A 15,569-nucleotide genomic window follows, 5' to 3' on the forward strand; every position below is an offset into this window, starting at 1 on the left:
AGAATACAGATTGCATTTTTATGCAAATTGATAAATGCAGTTTTCAAATGAAAATATTCTGAAAAAAAATGTTACGAGAAATTTTGTGGTTAACCTGCAATCCTGCATACGATCGATGGTTGATGAAAAATCTACGTTGCTAACATGCTGGTGAAATTTGTCATCTTTATGACTAATTTCGATGCATTTTTTTGCGAAGAGGTGGTAATTGGAGACATTCTACATTCACACCTTGAAAAGAATTTGCAGAATCGTAAGATTTTTTTCCATTTTACCATCACGTGCTGCAATCTAGTTTATTCAAGTGTTGGGAGAATTGTAGACCTGAGTTTTGAAGGAGCAATTCAAACATGTGTATTTTTCGAGTTTTTTTTTTGAAATTTTCTTTCATTTAAATATGAATTAACTGAACTTTTAAACGTCCAACTCCAAGTTGAATGAATTCAATATTGAAAATTTACGCTCGATTTAATCGATTGTTACTTTTGACAAAAAAATAGAATTGATTTCAAAACACATTACATATTATTGAAATAAATAAATAATGAATTTTTACACAAATCAAAGAATTAAAGTTCTTTGTTTGGAAGATTTTTTTTCAATCAATTTTTTCCAAGTTTTATAATTTTTTTTATCTGAATTAATACTCATTTAATTAGCTTTCAACCTGTTTTATAATTTCAATAATATGTAATTCTAAACAATAAAAATCAGGTACCTACTCAAACCTGCCAACTGCGCAATACCAATACTGAAAAAAATATAAGTTGATCATTTGTAGAGATTATAGATTTCTTTGGTCATTTTTCGTTCAGATTTTTTTTTTTAATATGTGAGAAAGTAACTTTGTACGTCAATGAATTTTCAGAAACGATTAATCTTTATGATTAAAAGGAGGTATTAACGAAGATCAGTGCAACAGAAAATACTTACGTAGACGTACATACTTTAACATTGTTTTATTGTACGAAGTCATTATTTTTGGAGGAGAAAACACTTAAGATATACCTGCTGCAATACGTGATCGTTTTATGTTTTTGTGCGTTAGGTAATTCCAATTATTTTCAAGTACCCTACTCGTATTATGAAAAAAATATAAAATTCCCAGAGCTGTTTCAATTTGAATATTATCACAGAGTGTGATGAATTTTTTGCGTTGTAATATCAAGATGAGGACTTACAAATTAGAGGTGTAAAAAAAGAGCAAATGAATAAACGCAATCATTTTATCAGCCAAAATACTTGTATCCAATTCTGAAGTGAATTTTTCGATTTTTGGTGAATTTTTAAAAAAATCTCTGAATGGATAAGAAAGAAACATTTGCAGTCGAGAGCTTTTGGGTTGATTTTTTTTTATGGAAGATGAGTATCATCGAGAACCCTTTGTCAGAAAAATTTCGAATCCACTACAAAATTTTTATACATGTTTTTTCGAAAAAAAAATTGTGTAGCATCGTGATTTTTTTCTTGTTGTATACATACATCATGTCAATGAGAGAGGCTATTCACAGTTCCTCTCCAATATTTTCTCTTCAAAATAGCGTTTTTCGTTTTTTTCGTTTTTTTTTCAGAAATGATGGTGGTTGCACAAAAATTGGAGTTTGCAATTTTAAATGTCTTAAGCACCTCTGAAAACTTATTTTTTTTTAACAAAAAATTATGATGGACCACATTTCCCTTATCCGAGTGCTTCCCAAAAGTGCCAAACCAAATTTTAAGTAGCAATGTTTTTCTACATTCTCAAAAAACTATTGCCAGAAATTCTCAAGTTTCAGCCGAAATTTTATTCTACGTATTTTAAAAGGTCGCAAGAAACCTTTTTTGAAAACCTCATAATCCAATTTTGGGCTTGAAATCCTCCAAAACTAACTTTTAAAAAGTAATTGATGGAAAATTTTGATTTCCTGTTAATTTTTTTTACCTCTTTAAAGAGGTCATAAGACAGTTTTTTTTTCAACTTGAAATCCAAAAGGTCATGACTCAATTTTGAGTTTAAAATTTTTTAAAAAACATTTTTATTGAGAACTTCGAATTCCTTGCAAAACATTCACCCATTTTGATGTGTTGCATGAGAATTTTTCAAAAATCTCCAAGATCATGACCCAAATTTTGAGCTCAAAATTCTTCAAGCGTGCTGTAAAAAAGTTTCAACAGGTATTTTGGATTTTCTGTTGAAATTTTCACTTTTTTAGGTAGGTCAAATCCCAAAAAACATGACTCAATTTTGAGTTTAAAATTCTTCAAAAATGCTTTAAAAAAGTTTTGATAGAAATTTTTGATTTTCTGTCTAATTTTTTCCTGTTTTCAATAGGTACCTACGTTATTATAAAAATTACAGTTTTTCTTTCAAGAATTTCAAAAATCATGACCCAATATTTTGAACTAAAAATTTTCAAAAATGCTCAAAAAAAAGTGTTGATGAAAAATTTTGATTTTCTGTCCAATTTTTTCATTTTTTTGGTAGGTCATTAACTTCTTAAGCAAAGCAGTTTTTTCCCTCGAAAATCCTAGAAATCATCATTCAATTTTGAGCTCAACATTTTTTTAAAAAACACTCTTAAAAACATTTTCGTCGAAATATGACACGTTTTAATAAGCTGCATGGGACTATTTCAAAACCCTCAAAAATCATGCCCCAAATTTGGAGCTAAAAATTTTCAAGCGTACTTTGAAAAAGTTTTGATCGAAATTTTCAGATTTTCTATCAACATTTTTACTCATTTTGAAAGATCATATGACGGTGTTTTTGAAAATCTCAAGAATCATGAGCCAATTTCGAGCTCAAAACTCTTCAAATGTGCTTCAAAAAAGTATTGACAGATATTCAGGATTTTCTGTCGAAATTTCCACTTTTTTTTGATAGGTCGTCAAATCCCAAAAATCATTCATTGACTCAATTTTGAGTTTGAAATTCTCGAAAAATGCTCGAGAAAAGTTTAGATAGAAAATTTTGATTTTTCGTCAAAATATTGACACATTTTGATAAGTTACGTGAGACTTTTTCGAAAATCTCAACAATCATGACCCACGTTTTGAGTTGAAAATTCTTCAAGCGTGCTATAAAAAGATTTTGATTGAAATTTTAGATCTTTTATCATAATTTTTACTCAATTTGATAGATCGTATGACGGTGTTTTCAAAAATCCCAAGAATCGTGACCCAATTTTGAGCTGAAAATTCTTTAAAAATGCGCAAAATACGTTTTTGGTCGAAATATCTGAGTTTTTTACAACATTTCATCAACTCGTTAATATTTCTTGGCCTTGAGGAATTTTTAAAATGGGAATTTTCTGAGTTTCATCCTCTCATTGTGAAGGTGGGAAAATTCAAAATATATCTTTTCTGGCATTTTTTAATCAACTCATATCAACAAACAATCGACTGAATTTTTTGGACTGCCGACTGCAAAAATTCCAACCAAAATTCAATCTCTAGAGCACTTTTTGCCACAAAATCACTGAAATTGTAAGTTTTGAATAAGAACGCCAAAAAATGATGACTTCGTCAACCTTGAGTCATCGTACGAAATCAGTACAATAATTCACGAAAAACACAGATTTTTTTTCTTTATTTAGACAGATGTTCGTAACACGTCTTCATTGCATCAATTCTCTACGGAATAGGATATAATTTTCATATTTTTCATCGTCATTTCGCGATTCAACTTTACCTTCAACGTGGCATAGATATTCGTTCAATATCATCAACTTCGAAATGATTTTTATTCCTATTATTCTCTTTATTGGTAAGTAAAATTTCAATCCAAAAAATATTATTTTTAATTAACTAGGAATTTGTAACTCAAAACTCCGATCCGAAACCACTTCCAGTTATTAACGTACAGGGCAAAGGAGAAACTTCCAGTGCGATGAAAAAATTAGTTTCAAATTCTGATCACAAAAATTAGAAAAAAAAGTGGTAACATTTTTAGAGAAAATTTCAATTGTTTAATTTTATTTCAATTTTCGAAGGTCATAAGTTGAAGTATTCTATTCCTTTTTCAACTCAAGGATTTTTCCTTACCACTCGCCTAAATAAAAATATGTACATAACATGCGACGTTTTTTTTGAAAAAATCTCTTCTTCAAGCCACCGTCCACAAATTATACTTATTTTTCTTCGTACAAATTCCAGGTTTCAGCAATTTTTTTGCAGCAACAGCGAATGAAAAAGAATTACGTAAGTGAATCATCTATGAGTACAAATTAACGCATTGTAAATCAAATTATTCTTAGGTCTAATTACATTTAAATTTACTTTATAGCTGATGATGGACGACTGGGTAAGTAGACGTGGATACTTTTAATATTTTTACAAAAAATTATAAATGTACAATCAGGTTAAAAGAAATATGAAATATTAATTCCAAATTGCAGCGGTTGGTAAATGTCTGGATGCAAATTTTTTAAGAAATCAAAATCGAATACGACAAGTAGAGGATTATTTGTCTCGTGAGTTACATACATGATAATATTGCGCTAATATAAATGGCTTAATCGTAAGTTAAGTACACAAAGGCAATTTCAAAAACTGTTTTTTTTTCAATCATAGACCTTTGCACTGAAACACGTTCTAATCACCAACATTTTAAAAACAAATTGCAAGAAATTAAGAAAAGTAAGTGAAAATGTTTTCGACATCGTATATTTTCATAGTAAGAATTGTATGTACAAGTAAAGTTTTCTATTAAGGAAATTTTAACTTCTAATAGCACCCAAAGAAGCATACGAAGACCTCAAAGAATGCTTGAAGAAACATTACGAGTTAGAAGAGTCAAAGAAAGCAAACCAGCCAGATAAGGCTAATACAAGCGACACCACCAATCCGACCAAGGAAATTAAGTCGACTGAGGCAGATGCTTCAGATAAGGCAAATGAGCGAACTGAGGAGGTGATCAACAGATATAAACAATACGCATTTAATGATGCGATGAGAGCTAACACGTACCCTGAAATAATTCTAGTAGTAGTTGGTTAGTATTCGATCAAGTTTCAGCTTCAAAAATTTGGTGAATAATTAGCATCGAAAGTACCCGCAATAAAACCAACCTTCGATCTATGATAATTTCAGGTCTTTGCGGAGAACACGAATGGGTGAAATACGAAGAACTAGGTGAGAAAACTTTTATTATTAGACTAAATTTCAATTCCAAGATGGAGAAGGGTCCAGTACAAAATCCATTTTGGAATCCCTGAATTGAAATAGGGGGTTGAAAATTCAGATTTATCAATCTCTCCTTGTCTCCCACTCATAAGTGTGAATGAGCGATTCTTTTTTATTTAAAAAAAATATGACATTTGAGTAGGTACCTACTTCTATAAAAAGGCCCACTAATGATTTTTCAAATTTCAGATAAAAACAATCAACCAAGTAAGTCGCTTCTTATCCAAAAAAAAGTAACATACCTGGCATATCAAAGCAGAATTTATCAATTTATCATCATAAAACTGCATCTAATCGAGTAATCATTAACGAACCTCTTCCTGTCATTCATGATTTTCCGCAGAAGCCATCGAGTGTTTAGAAAAGTGCGCAGTAAGGCTATTCGAAATATTTGATTGGCTCATACAAGTGATCATAAGCGAACGTGTGCATTCAGAGCAGTTGGAAATTGAAAGTGGCAAGTCTCCAGGTATTAGGTCTTTTATAGCCTAAATTATGACATATAAAAATTATCGTTTTCCATGTTCAATTATTTTCAGAAGCCTCAAACATGAAGTTTTTTAGCAAAAACTTTCAAAAATTTGTTTAAGTTTTTTTAGAAATACATACCAATAGTCCGGCATACGACAATAGGAGTAATTGCACCCCCCCCCCGCCGATCCTACGGGACAACTTTTTTATTAAAGGAGATATCCTAAGGAACATTTTAAAGCAAACTTGCCAAAAACAAAGTTGGCCTTACTTACAAAATGGCCGCCATTTTGTAAGTAAGGCCAACTTTTTTTTTGGCAAGTTTGCTTTAAAATGTTCCTTAAGATGTCCCCTTTAATAAAAAAGTTGTCCCGGAGGATCGGCGGGGGGGGGGGGGGGTACAATTACTCCTATTGTCATATGCCGGACTACAACTTCTAAAAAAAAATATGTGCAATTCAAGTTCCAAAAAAGATGAAATAGCTTTTTTAATCAAGCTTTTAAAATTTTAAAACTTTCCGACTTTGTCGAAATTTGTCAGCTTCATGTAAATTTGCCGATTTTTTTCAATAAGTACATAATTATGACAACTTTGGTAGGGTTGGTCCGCCCCCTAATTTCGTCCACTTACATTTCAAAATATACATATAATTTTTAGCGAATGAAAAACAGGCCCCAGCTGAAAAATCCGACAACCAAGATATCGACCGTGGTGGCAATAAAATTCAAAAAGAAGACGTCAAATCTGAAGGTGAGGGCGAAATTGGTTCATTCAATGCCGATTTACACTTCCTGAATTCAGGAAAAGCAAATGATCAAGAGGGAATCATTCATTTGAAACAATAATATCCATTCAATTTTTCAGAAGATGAAGAGGAAGACGGGGCAGGATCGGAAGGCTCAACTGAGAATCTAATCCAACCAAGTGACAATCAAAGTAAACCTAAAGGTAATATATAAGTATAAGACCGATGTTTTACGAATAACTCAACTCTGAAACTGAATACGAAAATTTTCAAAATCTGAAAAAATTGAAACAAAATACTTAAAATCAAAATTAGGCCTACACAAACGAGTCTTATTCTTTGTGATTCCAGAAGATGAAAAGACAATACAGAAGTGGTTCACACACATTAAACATTTCCTTCATCGCGAAAAAGTACACGTCAAATATGAAAAAGGAATTCATAATTATATAAAAAGTAAATATGCACAAAGACACGATTCAATTGACATTGGAATTATGAAGAAAAAATCAAGCAAACTCGTACTCATAATTATTCGTACATTAAATTGAAACTTTTCAATTTCTTTATTCTTATAATGTATTGCAGCTTGTGAAAACCTGGAAGTACACGGTAATTCAATATTAATTCTTTACTTCCACATTTATTAGATCATTTTAAAGCTACCTTACGCATGAAATTATTTTTTTTACAGATATTAAAACATTGACAGAAATTGGACAATTGTGGGCTGGGCATTACATCGATGATCTCGAAACGGAATTCAATAAATTCCATTTTTATCCAATAAAAGAAGATATGCAATGTAATATCATCAAATTTAATAATATTACGTATTGCCCAAAAGCATAAAAAACACTTTTTTTATTCCATTGTAAAAAACTTGAATGGGTATTATCGATGGAATGATGGATTTTGAGCTGTTAGTTATTTCAGCTCAGAAGACTCATACACAATAGTACCCTGTAGAAGTCTTTGGAACTATTGTTAAAATTCATTTATTAAGACGTATACAAAAGATCAAAAGCTTCCTTTTCCAATATTAAGATGACCAATGACCATAATCCCTGAATGATTTTTTTTTTTTTTTTAGATGCTTTCAATTCCTATTTACATTGCACTGTATGGGTTTGCGCAATGGGTAAGATTGTTTTAAGTAGAAATGAAAATCACATATTTTTCCAATTTCAATAATAAATACTCACTCGTGTTTTCATTTCATGACTCAGGTGAACGAAAGGATACTCCATTCGTAGGTAATTAAAACCCCTTTGAAAGCTCATATGCAAGACTGCATACTTAATGTATAGCCAAGATGCATCCTACCCAAATAATCATTCTAATAATTTTGTATTTATTTTGTGTATTTTTAGAATACGTGAATGATACCAGTTACGAGATGAGCAGGACTGCATCCCAATTCATCAAAAGATTCCACCCAACTCCGTTTAAAACGCCTGATAGCATAGACATAAAATTGAAACGAGGTGACAGAAATTGAAGAGGTTGTTCAGTGTGTAAATAGTCGAATGAAAAATATAATTAATTAATTACATAAGTATTAAAAGTCATTTTATTAGGTAAGTATTAAGAGTAACTTGAAAACAAAAAATACAAAAAATTGCTCGGGCTTTTTTTAAAATTTAAATCTTAAGAAGAGAAATAAAATTGAGGTTTTAAAATGGAGAATGAATCGCCCATTCAAATAATTGCTCAATTTACAATTTACTCTTGGAGGAATGGGAATGTTTAAATAAATCAACAACGTGATCAGCGCTACCAGGAGCAGTTGTAATTCCAGAACCACCGTGTCCATAATTATGCACAATCTGTAAATGAATAAAAATAGAATCAAGCATGTTCGCTGTTCAGTATTTCAGAGAAATTATTTTTCTAAACGTTTCGTCATTTTCCACATTAATCTTTCTCATTTTCTCATTTTTTCAAACATCAATACGCACACAAAATTCCCAGCAAACAGGAGAAGGGAGAAACGTCAAAAAAATTTTAAACATTCCTTATCTAGGGAATTCAAATTTGAAAATGACCACTTTCGGTTCTCTACAAACGACTTGAAGATTGGCTGGCAGATCTCGGAAATGACGACTTTATTACAAATTTTGTGGCATTTTTCAAGCATTACAAATTTTTCTCAAGAATAATACCACTGAATCGTGCTCAGATATCAAAATTCCTTTTTCTGTAATCATTTTTTCAAATTCACACAAATAAGAAAAATATGAATTTTAAACTTCTTTTTTTTTTCTCAAAAATTCATTAAAATCATATCGAAAATCGATTTACAAGGTGGAGGGGGGAATAAATTGAAAAAATTTCCCAATAGCTTATGTAGGTACCTCCGAATTTCCAACATTAAAAAAATCTTTAAAATGGATTCAGATTTTTCAAAATTATTGAATTTCCATTTTCCAATAATAATTGCGATGAAAGTAATATTTTTCAAATTCAAATTATTCTTGAACCATATTAACTTTCCAAAAATTTGAATTTTCCTGATTTGCAAACGATTTTGATTTTTGGAAAGATCATGAATCATGATCTGATACCACAATACTCAAAATTTCAACTGACTAAATTGATTTTCTGATTTATGGAGAATTAAAAATCCAAAAATGACATCATTTCAAAAATGTTTTTTACACAATAAAAATGATGAAAAAAAATAATCCAACAATTCACCAAAAAATTTCACAATTTCCATTAATTTTAAAGCAGTAGCATACACACTAAAAAAAATCAATTTTAGACATAAAAATGATGCATTTTTACCACTTTGGTTTCCTTTTTCCAAATTCAAAATTAGAATTTCTAGAAGGTTTGTATTTATACTCGTATCTAAAAAATATCTCTTAAATCCGAAAAAATCATTTCGGACATGAAAAATGATGCATTTTTACCACCTGGATTGTAAATTATCGGAAGCTAATACCCTCGCTTCGCTAGGGTCACTTTCGTTTCCTTTTTCAAAATTCAAAATTCCAATTTCTGAAAGATCTCAAAAATAATGAATCAAAAAAAAAAAACAATTTTAGAAATCAAAAATGATACTTTTTTACCACCAGATTTATAAATTTTCGGAAATTTTTGCCATTTTGGTTTTCTTTCTCCAAATTTAAAATTCGAATTTCGAAAAAGTTTCTATTTAAGTAAATAAGAAAAATATTGAGTCCAAAAAAAAATTCACACATTAAAAATGATGCACGCATTTTCTAAAAGTTGTAGATGCCGAAAGTCGATTGCAAAATAATTCGATTTGAACATTTTGCCCCTCCCCCCATTTTTTAAAAAGTAGGTCCTTGGTGAAAGGAAAAACTAAAGGCTTTTTAAAGGCTTCCAACAGGTCCCCAGAAATCTGTGTGCGCCACTGTTTTGAAGCCTCCAGTACAATTTTTGATTTCTCTAGAATTTTCAAATGTCTCCAGAACGCGTGAAAATTAATTCAGTATACTTACTGGAGACGTTCACTTCGCTCGAATTATGTTTTCTGCGGATTTTGAAAAAATTAAAAAATTGTTTAAAAAAATCAAAAATGGAGCTGGAGACTTCAGAATGGTCGGAAATGATGAAACTGAAGATTTGGAAGGGTTGGGTTGAAACATGAAACGTACAACCATTCGAGAAAATTTCGAATATAATTTATAATTTTTTGATTAAGTACATATTTGCTTTACAAATTCTGCTGAAAAAAAAACAACGAATTCGAAGTGTCTGTTTCGAAATTGGACCAAAGGTATAGATAAATTAGTTGAACAAGATTGAGAATAATTCATCAACTCGATTTTTTGCTACCTCAATTGATTTCCAAGTTTTCTGCAGAAAGGCAGCACTTATTTTGTTGAATTTTCAAAAATTCGACAAAAATCAAAAAATCAATTTGTGCAGCTGCAGATTAAGTTGATGACGTATCAAACCATAATATTATACTCTTTACAAAAATCGCAACTGCGTTCAAATCGAAGATGGACACCTCGAAATCTTTCAAAATTTTGGGGCATTTAACCCCATTCTCTTTCACTAATCTGTCGTACCCCAAACAACACTGGAAAATAAGCTTCGATTTTTCATCTGAAAAGGTTCTTGAATTTTGGAGAATGTTCCCTGTTTTTACAAATTCATAACTCATACCTAACCTCACTTCAAATCAGGTTCTATGAGAATCCAAAGTTATTCTCTAAGGCAAAGTTCACCTTACACAAATTTTTAACATTAATTGAGGAGTCGGCCTGCAAAGTGACCTAACTGCAAAAAAATGATTTTTGAGATAGCAACGCTATCTGATAGTTTAGGACGTGCCCTACAAAAGGAAAATATATCCTTCATCCAGTTTCACTCGTAACACCCCTTTTGCCCCCCTTGAAAATGATAAAATTAAAAGCATGGCCTGCAAAGTGACCTTATTTTTACGATTTTCCGAAAATGTGTTTCATAGGGTACTGTTTGTTGAAATCAAAATTAATTTTAACCCCTTCTGAAGAAATTCAAAAATTTTGGAGACATCAAAAATCGCACTGGAGGCTCCAGAATGATTCGAAATGGTAAAATCGTAAGTTGAGAATAAGCCACAACTCCAGTTTTAGCTACCCAGCTTCCTGTACATAAAAAAATCTTGAATGAATGAATAAATCTTTGCTTTCATAAAAAATAACATACGCAATGAAAAACCGGAGAAAATTGCGTACATATCACTAAAAAACAAAAAAAAACGTATGTGCGGCCTGCAAAGTGACCTAACTGCAGCATTTTTCATTTTTGTTGCACCCTGTAGCGAACCCGTGTTCATATTTTTCAGAAACGAAAAGGTGATTAAGTGAGTGAGGGTTGACCCCTTCGATTCCCGAAAACAGATTTCGAAAATATGACTTCATTTTCCTAGGACACGTTTTTCTCATTTATCTCAAAATCAATTTTTTGCAGTTAGGTCACTTTGCAGGCCGACTCCTCAATTATACTCATTGTTAGGCTAACTTAATTACTAAATTATTGCTCAGTTACCTTCAATTTTCCCAAATTTTCCACCTCCAATCGAACAATATTTCTATGCGGTCTCAATCCAACCCATTGAGTCAGAATAGTCGGTTCCTTCAAACTGGGAACAATTTCGCTACACCGTTTTATAATCGACAGGGTGTCAAAATGATTCACTTCGGTTTCATAACTACCGTAATCACGACTACCGCCCATACAAACTTTTCCATTTCCCAAGGGAAATATGTAAGTGTTGGAGTCGTTGAAATAGAAATTTTTTATTTGCGGAGCGTACACCTGTAAGTAAACAATGCGCCATATATTATCATCTGATTTTCTCATATCCAGAATAAGCACTCAAGTAAGTAACCAATTGTGTATTACATGCATAAGCTGGCCACGAATGGGTACAATGAAGGGATCGTTACATAAATATTTCGCGTTCAATCCAGTGCAATTGAAAACGACATCGTATTCGGTTTCTAATTCGCTGAAATTGGTGATGTGTTTTTTCAACGTGACTCCACCATTCTGCTTGAACCTATAAGGCAACAAATTGTGGATGTAAAATATTCACCAAGTAGGTTGGGATTATTTCGAATTTTCGACTCATCTTCATCATCATTTTTATCTCCAATTTGATACAACAAATTTCTCATCATGATCACTCACTTCTTTAACGCCCAAGGAATAAATAACGTGCATTGGGTTCTTATTGTCTCAAAGTACGATCCGTATTTCCACGACTTTGAATTTAATTGACGTTCTTCCTCAGTTGTAGGACGATAGCATGGAACGATACTTTCCATAAGGTCACTCTGAAAGGCAGGCAAAAGAAAAAAAATAGGTACGAGACGTGGAAAAATCTCGAATACTATTTTTTACCCACTCGGACGTTGCTTTCATTCGTATCAGAAAATAAGTATCCGCGAATTTCTGTCACTCCGCTTTTAGGGATGTTCAGCAATTGTTGGTAATACTTGAACGAAGTACGAACGATGTTCCTAAAAGTGGACTCTGTGTTTTACTGCTCTTCGCGATAATACTTTTGAAATTAAACATGGCAGATTCTTACACAATTTGAAACAACAATTTTAATTATGGTTCGGTTCATGATGATTAATTTTTTATGCGAATTACGAAAGGTAGAATTTAAATATTCTTCAACGTCGCCATGTTTCATAATTACAGAACCTGCCACTGATTAAAAACAAATGTTGAATAAAATTTTACTTGGCAAGATCCCTATCAAATCCGCCGAAATCCGAAGAAGGGTAAAAAATGCCAGGAGGACCATAGCTTAAAGCAGTTCCATAGAATTTATCATGTATCAAGGTGACTTTAGCAGATGGAAATTCTTCCTGGATCCTTAATGCAGTATTAACACCGACAACTCCAGCTCCAAGCACAGCAATTTCTAGATTTCGCATTCTCGTTTGTTGCCTACAACGAGTCTCATAAATTCACAAGTTCGGGATTATCTAATTTTACATACAATTTCAGAATCATAAATATTAACATGGGAGGTGCCTCAATTGGCAGAAAAATTTTCGAACTGGACAAAGCTAGATCGAAAGGGCATGCAAAAATATAGCACCAGCCAAAATTTCAGATGCTGAAGTGCACTTTTTGACTTCTGGAAAATTTAAAAAAAATTAAATTCGAATCCAAAATTGAAAAAAAAAATCAAAATTTTACCAAATTAGCTTAAGAAGCTGAAATTTGATATGTACTCTATTCAAGTCCCGCCGAATCGATTGGAAACGGGTTTCAACCGTTTTGAGCACTTCTGGAGCCTCCAGAAAAATTTTGAAACTCGAAATTTCCACTAAACTTCACAAAACGAAGATGGAGGACGGAAATTCACACTATGTACCCCAATTGCAACGTGCTGAGTCGACTGGCAGAGGTTTTGAACCGTTTTGGAGGCTCCAGTAGCATTTCAAGAATTCCAGTTTTCTAAAAAAAGCCCTAAAATCGGTCCAAATTGGCTTTAGCACGGATGCTTGCGGTAGGTGTTCATAAGTGACCCACTTGATTGCCTTATCCAACAATAAAACTTTATAATTGAAAACTGGAATTTCAAAAAAAAAAACAAAAAAAAACTGGAGCCTTCAAAACGGCTTGAAAACTCCTGGAATCGACTCAGCATATCAAAAATAGAATATATAAACTGAATTTCAGCTTTTTTCGACAAACAGCTTGAGCACAGTGAATTTTTCAAATTTTCAATATTATGCACCTAATATTATAAAATTGCTGGACAAAAATATGGTTTCGAACTGGCAGACGTCGATTCTGGAAAAATCATATGTATACCTAATCGATCAAGTGGGTCACTAACAAGTACCAACAGCCGCAAGTATTCGTGCTAAAGTTAATTTGGCCCGATTCTAGAGCGTTTTTTGGAGAACTGGAATTTCCAAAATATTGCTGGAGCCTCCAAAACGGTTTAAAACTACTGCCAGTCTACTCAACACGCTACAATTATAAGGAAGAGGGTTAATTTCAGCTTTTCATCTTCGTTGAGTGGAATTTAGTGAAAATTTCAAGTTCCAAAAATCTACTGGAGGCTCCAGAATTACTCAAAACGGCTGGAAACCGTTTTTAATCGATTCGGCGGGTCTTAGAAAGAGTTCATACCAAATTTCAGCTTTCTAAGTTAATTTGGTAAAATTTTGATTTTTTACAATTTTGGGGTCAAAAATTTGCCGAAAGTCAAAAAATGCATTTTGGCTCCTGGAGTTTTGGCTGCATCCCCTTTCGATCTAGCTTTGTCCGTTTCAAAATTTTTTCTGCCAGATCGGATATCTCACATGCAAAAGGATAATTATAATGAGGTATTATTCAAATAAAAATAATATTCATAACCTGGAAGGTCAATTCGACAACAATTTCAATAGAGCTGAATTCGAGACGAATAAAACTAGACCTTTGATATTATTTACCATCCGATTCATTTTTTTAAAGGTTCCAAAATGTTGACAACTTTGCTAGATTAGGTGAAATGTAAAAATGTAGGTATTATTTTCCTACAGATGCTAATTTTTAATGATCTGCTTTCATTCAATTTTTACATCCCTGGGAATTAAATTGAGGAAGGTGAGAGAGGGATAGAGGGCCCGTGCTTTCAGGACAGTCCGACTAAAGGAGAGCCTGTGATGAAAGAAAAATCTATTTTTCACTTTTCGAATTACGAATTTTCAAAGTTATTTCCCTCGCTTCGCCTCAGACTTTTTTTTTGTCATTTTTTCAAAATTGAAATTAAAAAAAAAATTCATTCAGCGTTCAAAGTTTAAAAGTCAAAAAATAAACTTCTGGCATAAAAAGTTATCGGTTTTTATGCCTCTCGAAACACAAATTTTCAAGATCTTTTGCCCTCACTTGGGCCTGTTCTCTTTTCTTTTTCAAAATTACCATCATAAAAAAAAATTTGAAATTTAAAAATTTCAAAAGTCAAAAAATAAGCTTCTCACATTACAAAAACATCGTTTTTAGTTCTCTAAAGTTTCTAATTTTCAAAAGTTTTCGTCTTGCTGTTGTTTTTCAAAATCAATTTCTAAAAAAAAAAAACATTGTTTTTGAGCCTCTCAATTTCGCTCGGTGCAATTTGTTTCTTTTTTCAAAATTAAAAAATCCACATTTGAGCCCCAAAAAATCCGAAACAGAAAATTAAAATTTTTGTAAGTAAGTCGAGTCAACGATATCAATCGGCAGTTTTTACTCTAATTATATTACAACTACATACATAAATTACATACGTAGGTAATAATGTACGTGCCTACCTACTCAAAATTTACGTCTAAATACGATACGATTCTGACTTCATTCGTGCAATTCTGAGGTATCAAAATATCACTCACTTAACAGACACTTTCTACTGAACGAAATAATTATTATATTCCGAAATAGTGTTAAAAACCAAAGCTACCTATAATTTATATTTTTATCTTCTCCGATAAAAGTCGACGTCGGTGCATTAAGTTAGTTCAATAGAACTTTGAGCACGTGATACCTTTTACAGAAAGATCACGTTAGGTATTCTAATCTGAGTAAGTAATGCTGTATTATTTATACGCATTAATCGCCTGTTGTGGATTTTTCCTGATGAACGATCAAACTAAGACGATTCTTATCATATCAAGTACATTACATGTACCATAAACATTAATTATTTTTGAAAGCTTTTGATTCTTTTCACAC

General features: G+C 31.9%; 2 protein-coding genes across 5 annotated transcripts; one reads left to right on the forward strand and one right to left on the reverse strand.

The window, feature by feature from the left end:
- The first annotated feature begins 3,640 nt into the window (after positions 1–3,640).
- Positions 3,641–7,938, forward strand: LOC135836936 (uncharacterized). Its single transcript, XM_065352018.1, has 17 exons — positions 3,641–3,745; positions 4,135–4,179; positions 4,265–4,282; positions 4,377–4,451; positions 4,552–4,617; positions 4,712–4,972; positions 5,071–5,112; positions 5,353–5,370; positions 5,507–5,632; positions 6,293–6,385; positions 6,500–6,583; positions 6,732–6,836; positions 6,969–6,992; positions 7,075–7,185; positions 7,474–7,521; positions 7,610–7,636; positions 7,754–7,938. Exons 1-17 carry the CDS (start codon positions 3,715–3,717, stop codon positions 7,879–7,881), a joined length of 1,302 nt encoding a protein of 433 aa, XP_065208090.1. The 5' UTR covers positions 3,641–3,714; the 3' UTR covers positions 7,882–7,938.
- LOC135836937 (D-aspartate oxidase-like) lies at positions 7,936–15,310 on the reverse strand. Of its 4 annotated transcripts, none has more exons than XM_065352021.1 (7): positions 15,156–15,310; positions 12,600–12,809; positions 12,256–12,370; positions 12,039–12,184; positions 11,751–11,907; positions 11,394–11,663; positions 7,936–8,209 (listed from the first exon to the last, which is right to left on the reverse strand). In XM_065352021.1, the coding sequence occupies exons 2-7, from the start codon at positions 12,794–12,796 to the stop codon at positions 8,099–8,101; spliced, it is 996 nt and encodes a 331-aa protein (XP_065208093.1). In that variant the 5' UTR covers positions 12,797–12,809; positions 15,156–15,310; the 3' UTR covers positions 7,936–8,098. The 4 variants fall into 4 exon arrangements, with proteins under 4 accessions (XP_065208093.1, XP_065208091.1, XP_065208092.1 ...); XM_065352019.1 differs by having other exon boundaries at positions 15,152–15,306; XM_065352020.1 differs by having other exon boundaries at positions 12,600–12,847; positions 15,152–15,289.
- Positions 15,311–15,569: the final 259 nt, after the last annotated feature.

The sequence above is a fragment of the Planococcus citri genome, chromosome 2 (genome assembly GCF_950023065.1).
Source record: "Planococcus citri chromosome 2, ihPlaCitr1.1, whole genome shotgun sequence".
NCBI classification, from domain to species: Eukaryota; Metazoa; Arthropoda; class Insecta; order Hemiptera; family Pseudococcidae; genus Planococcus; species Planococcus citri.

Excerpts from the sequence above, each read along its gene's own strand:
- LOC135836936 (XM_065352018.1), top strand. The coding sequence starts at position 3,715 with ATGATTTTTATTCCTATTATTCTCTTTATTG. Across the intron at positions 5,633-6,292 it reads TGAAAGTGGCAAGTCTCCAG|CGAATGAAAAACAGGCCCCA; the intron begins GTATTAGGTCTT and ends TATAATTTTTAG. Across the intron at positions 7,637-7,753 it reads AAAGGATACTCCATTCGTAG|AATACGTGAATGATACCAGT; the intron begins GTAATTAAAACC and ends GTGTATTTTTAG.
- LOC135836937 (XM_065352021.1), bottom strand. The coding sequence starts at position 12,796 with ATGCGAAATCTAGAAATTGCTGTGCTTGGAGCTGGAGTTGTCGGTGTT. Across the intron at positions 12,371-12,599 it reads TTTGATAGGGATCTTGCCAA|GAACATCGTTCGTACTTCGT; the intron begins GTAAAATTTTAT and ends GTCCACTTTTAG. Across the intron at positions 11,908-12,038 it reads ATTCCTTGGGCGTTAAAGAA|GTTCAAGCAGAATGGTGGAG; the intron begins GTGAGTGATCAT and ends GTTGCCTTATAG.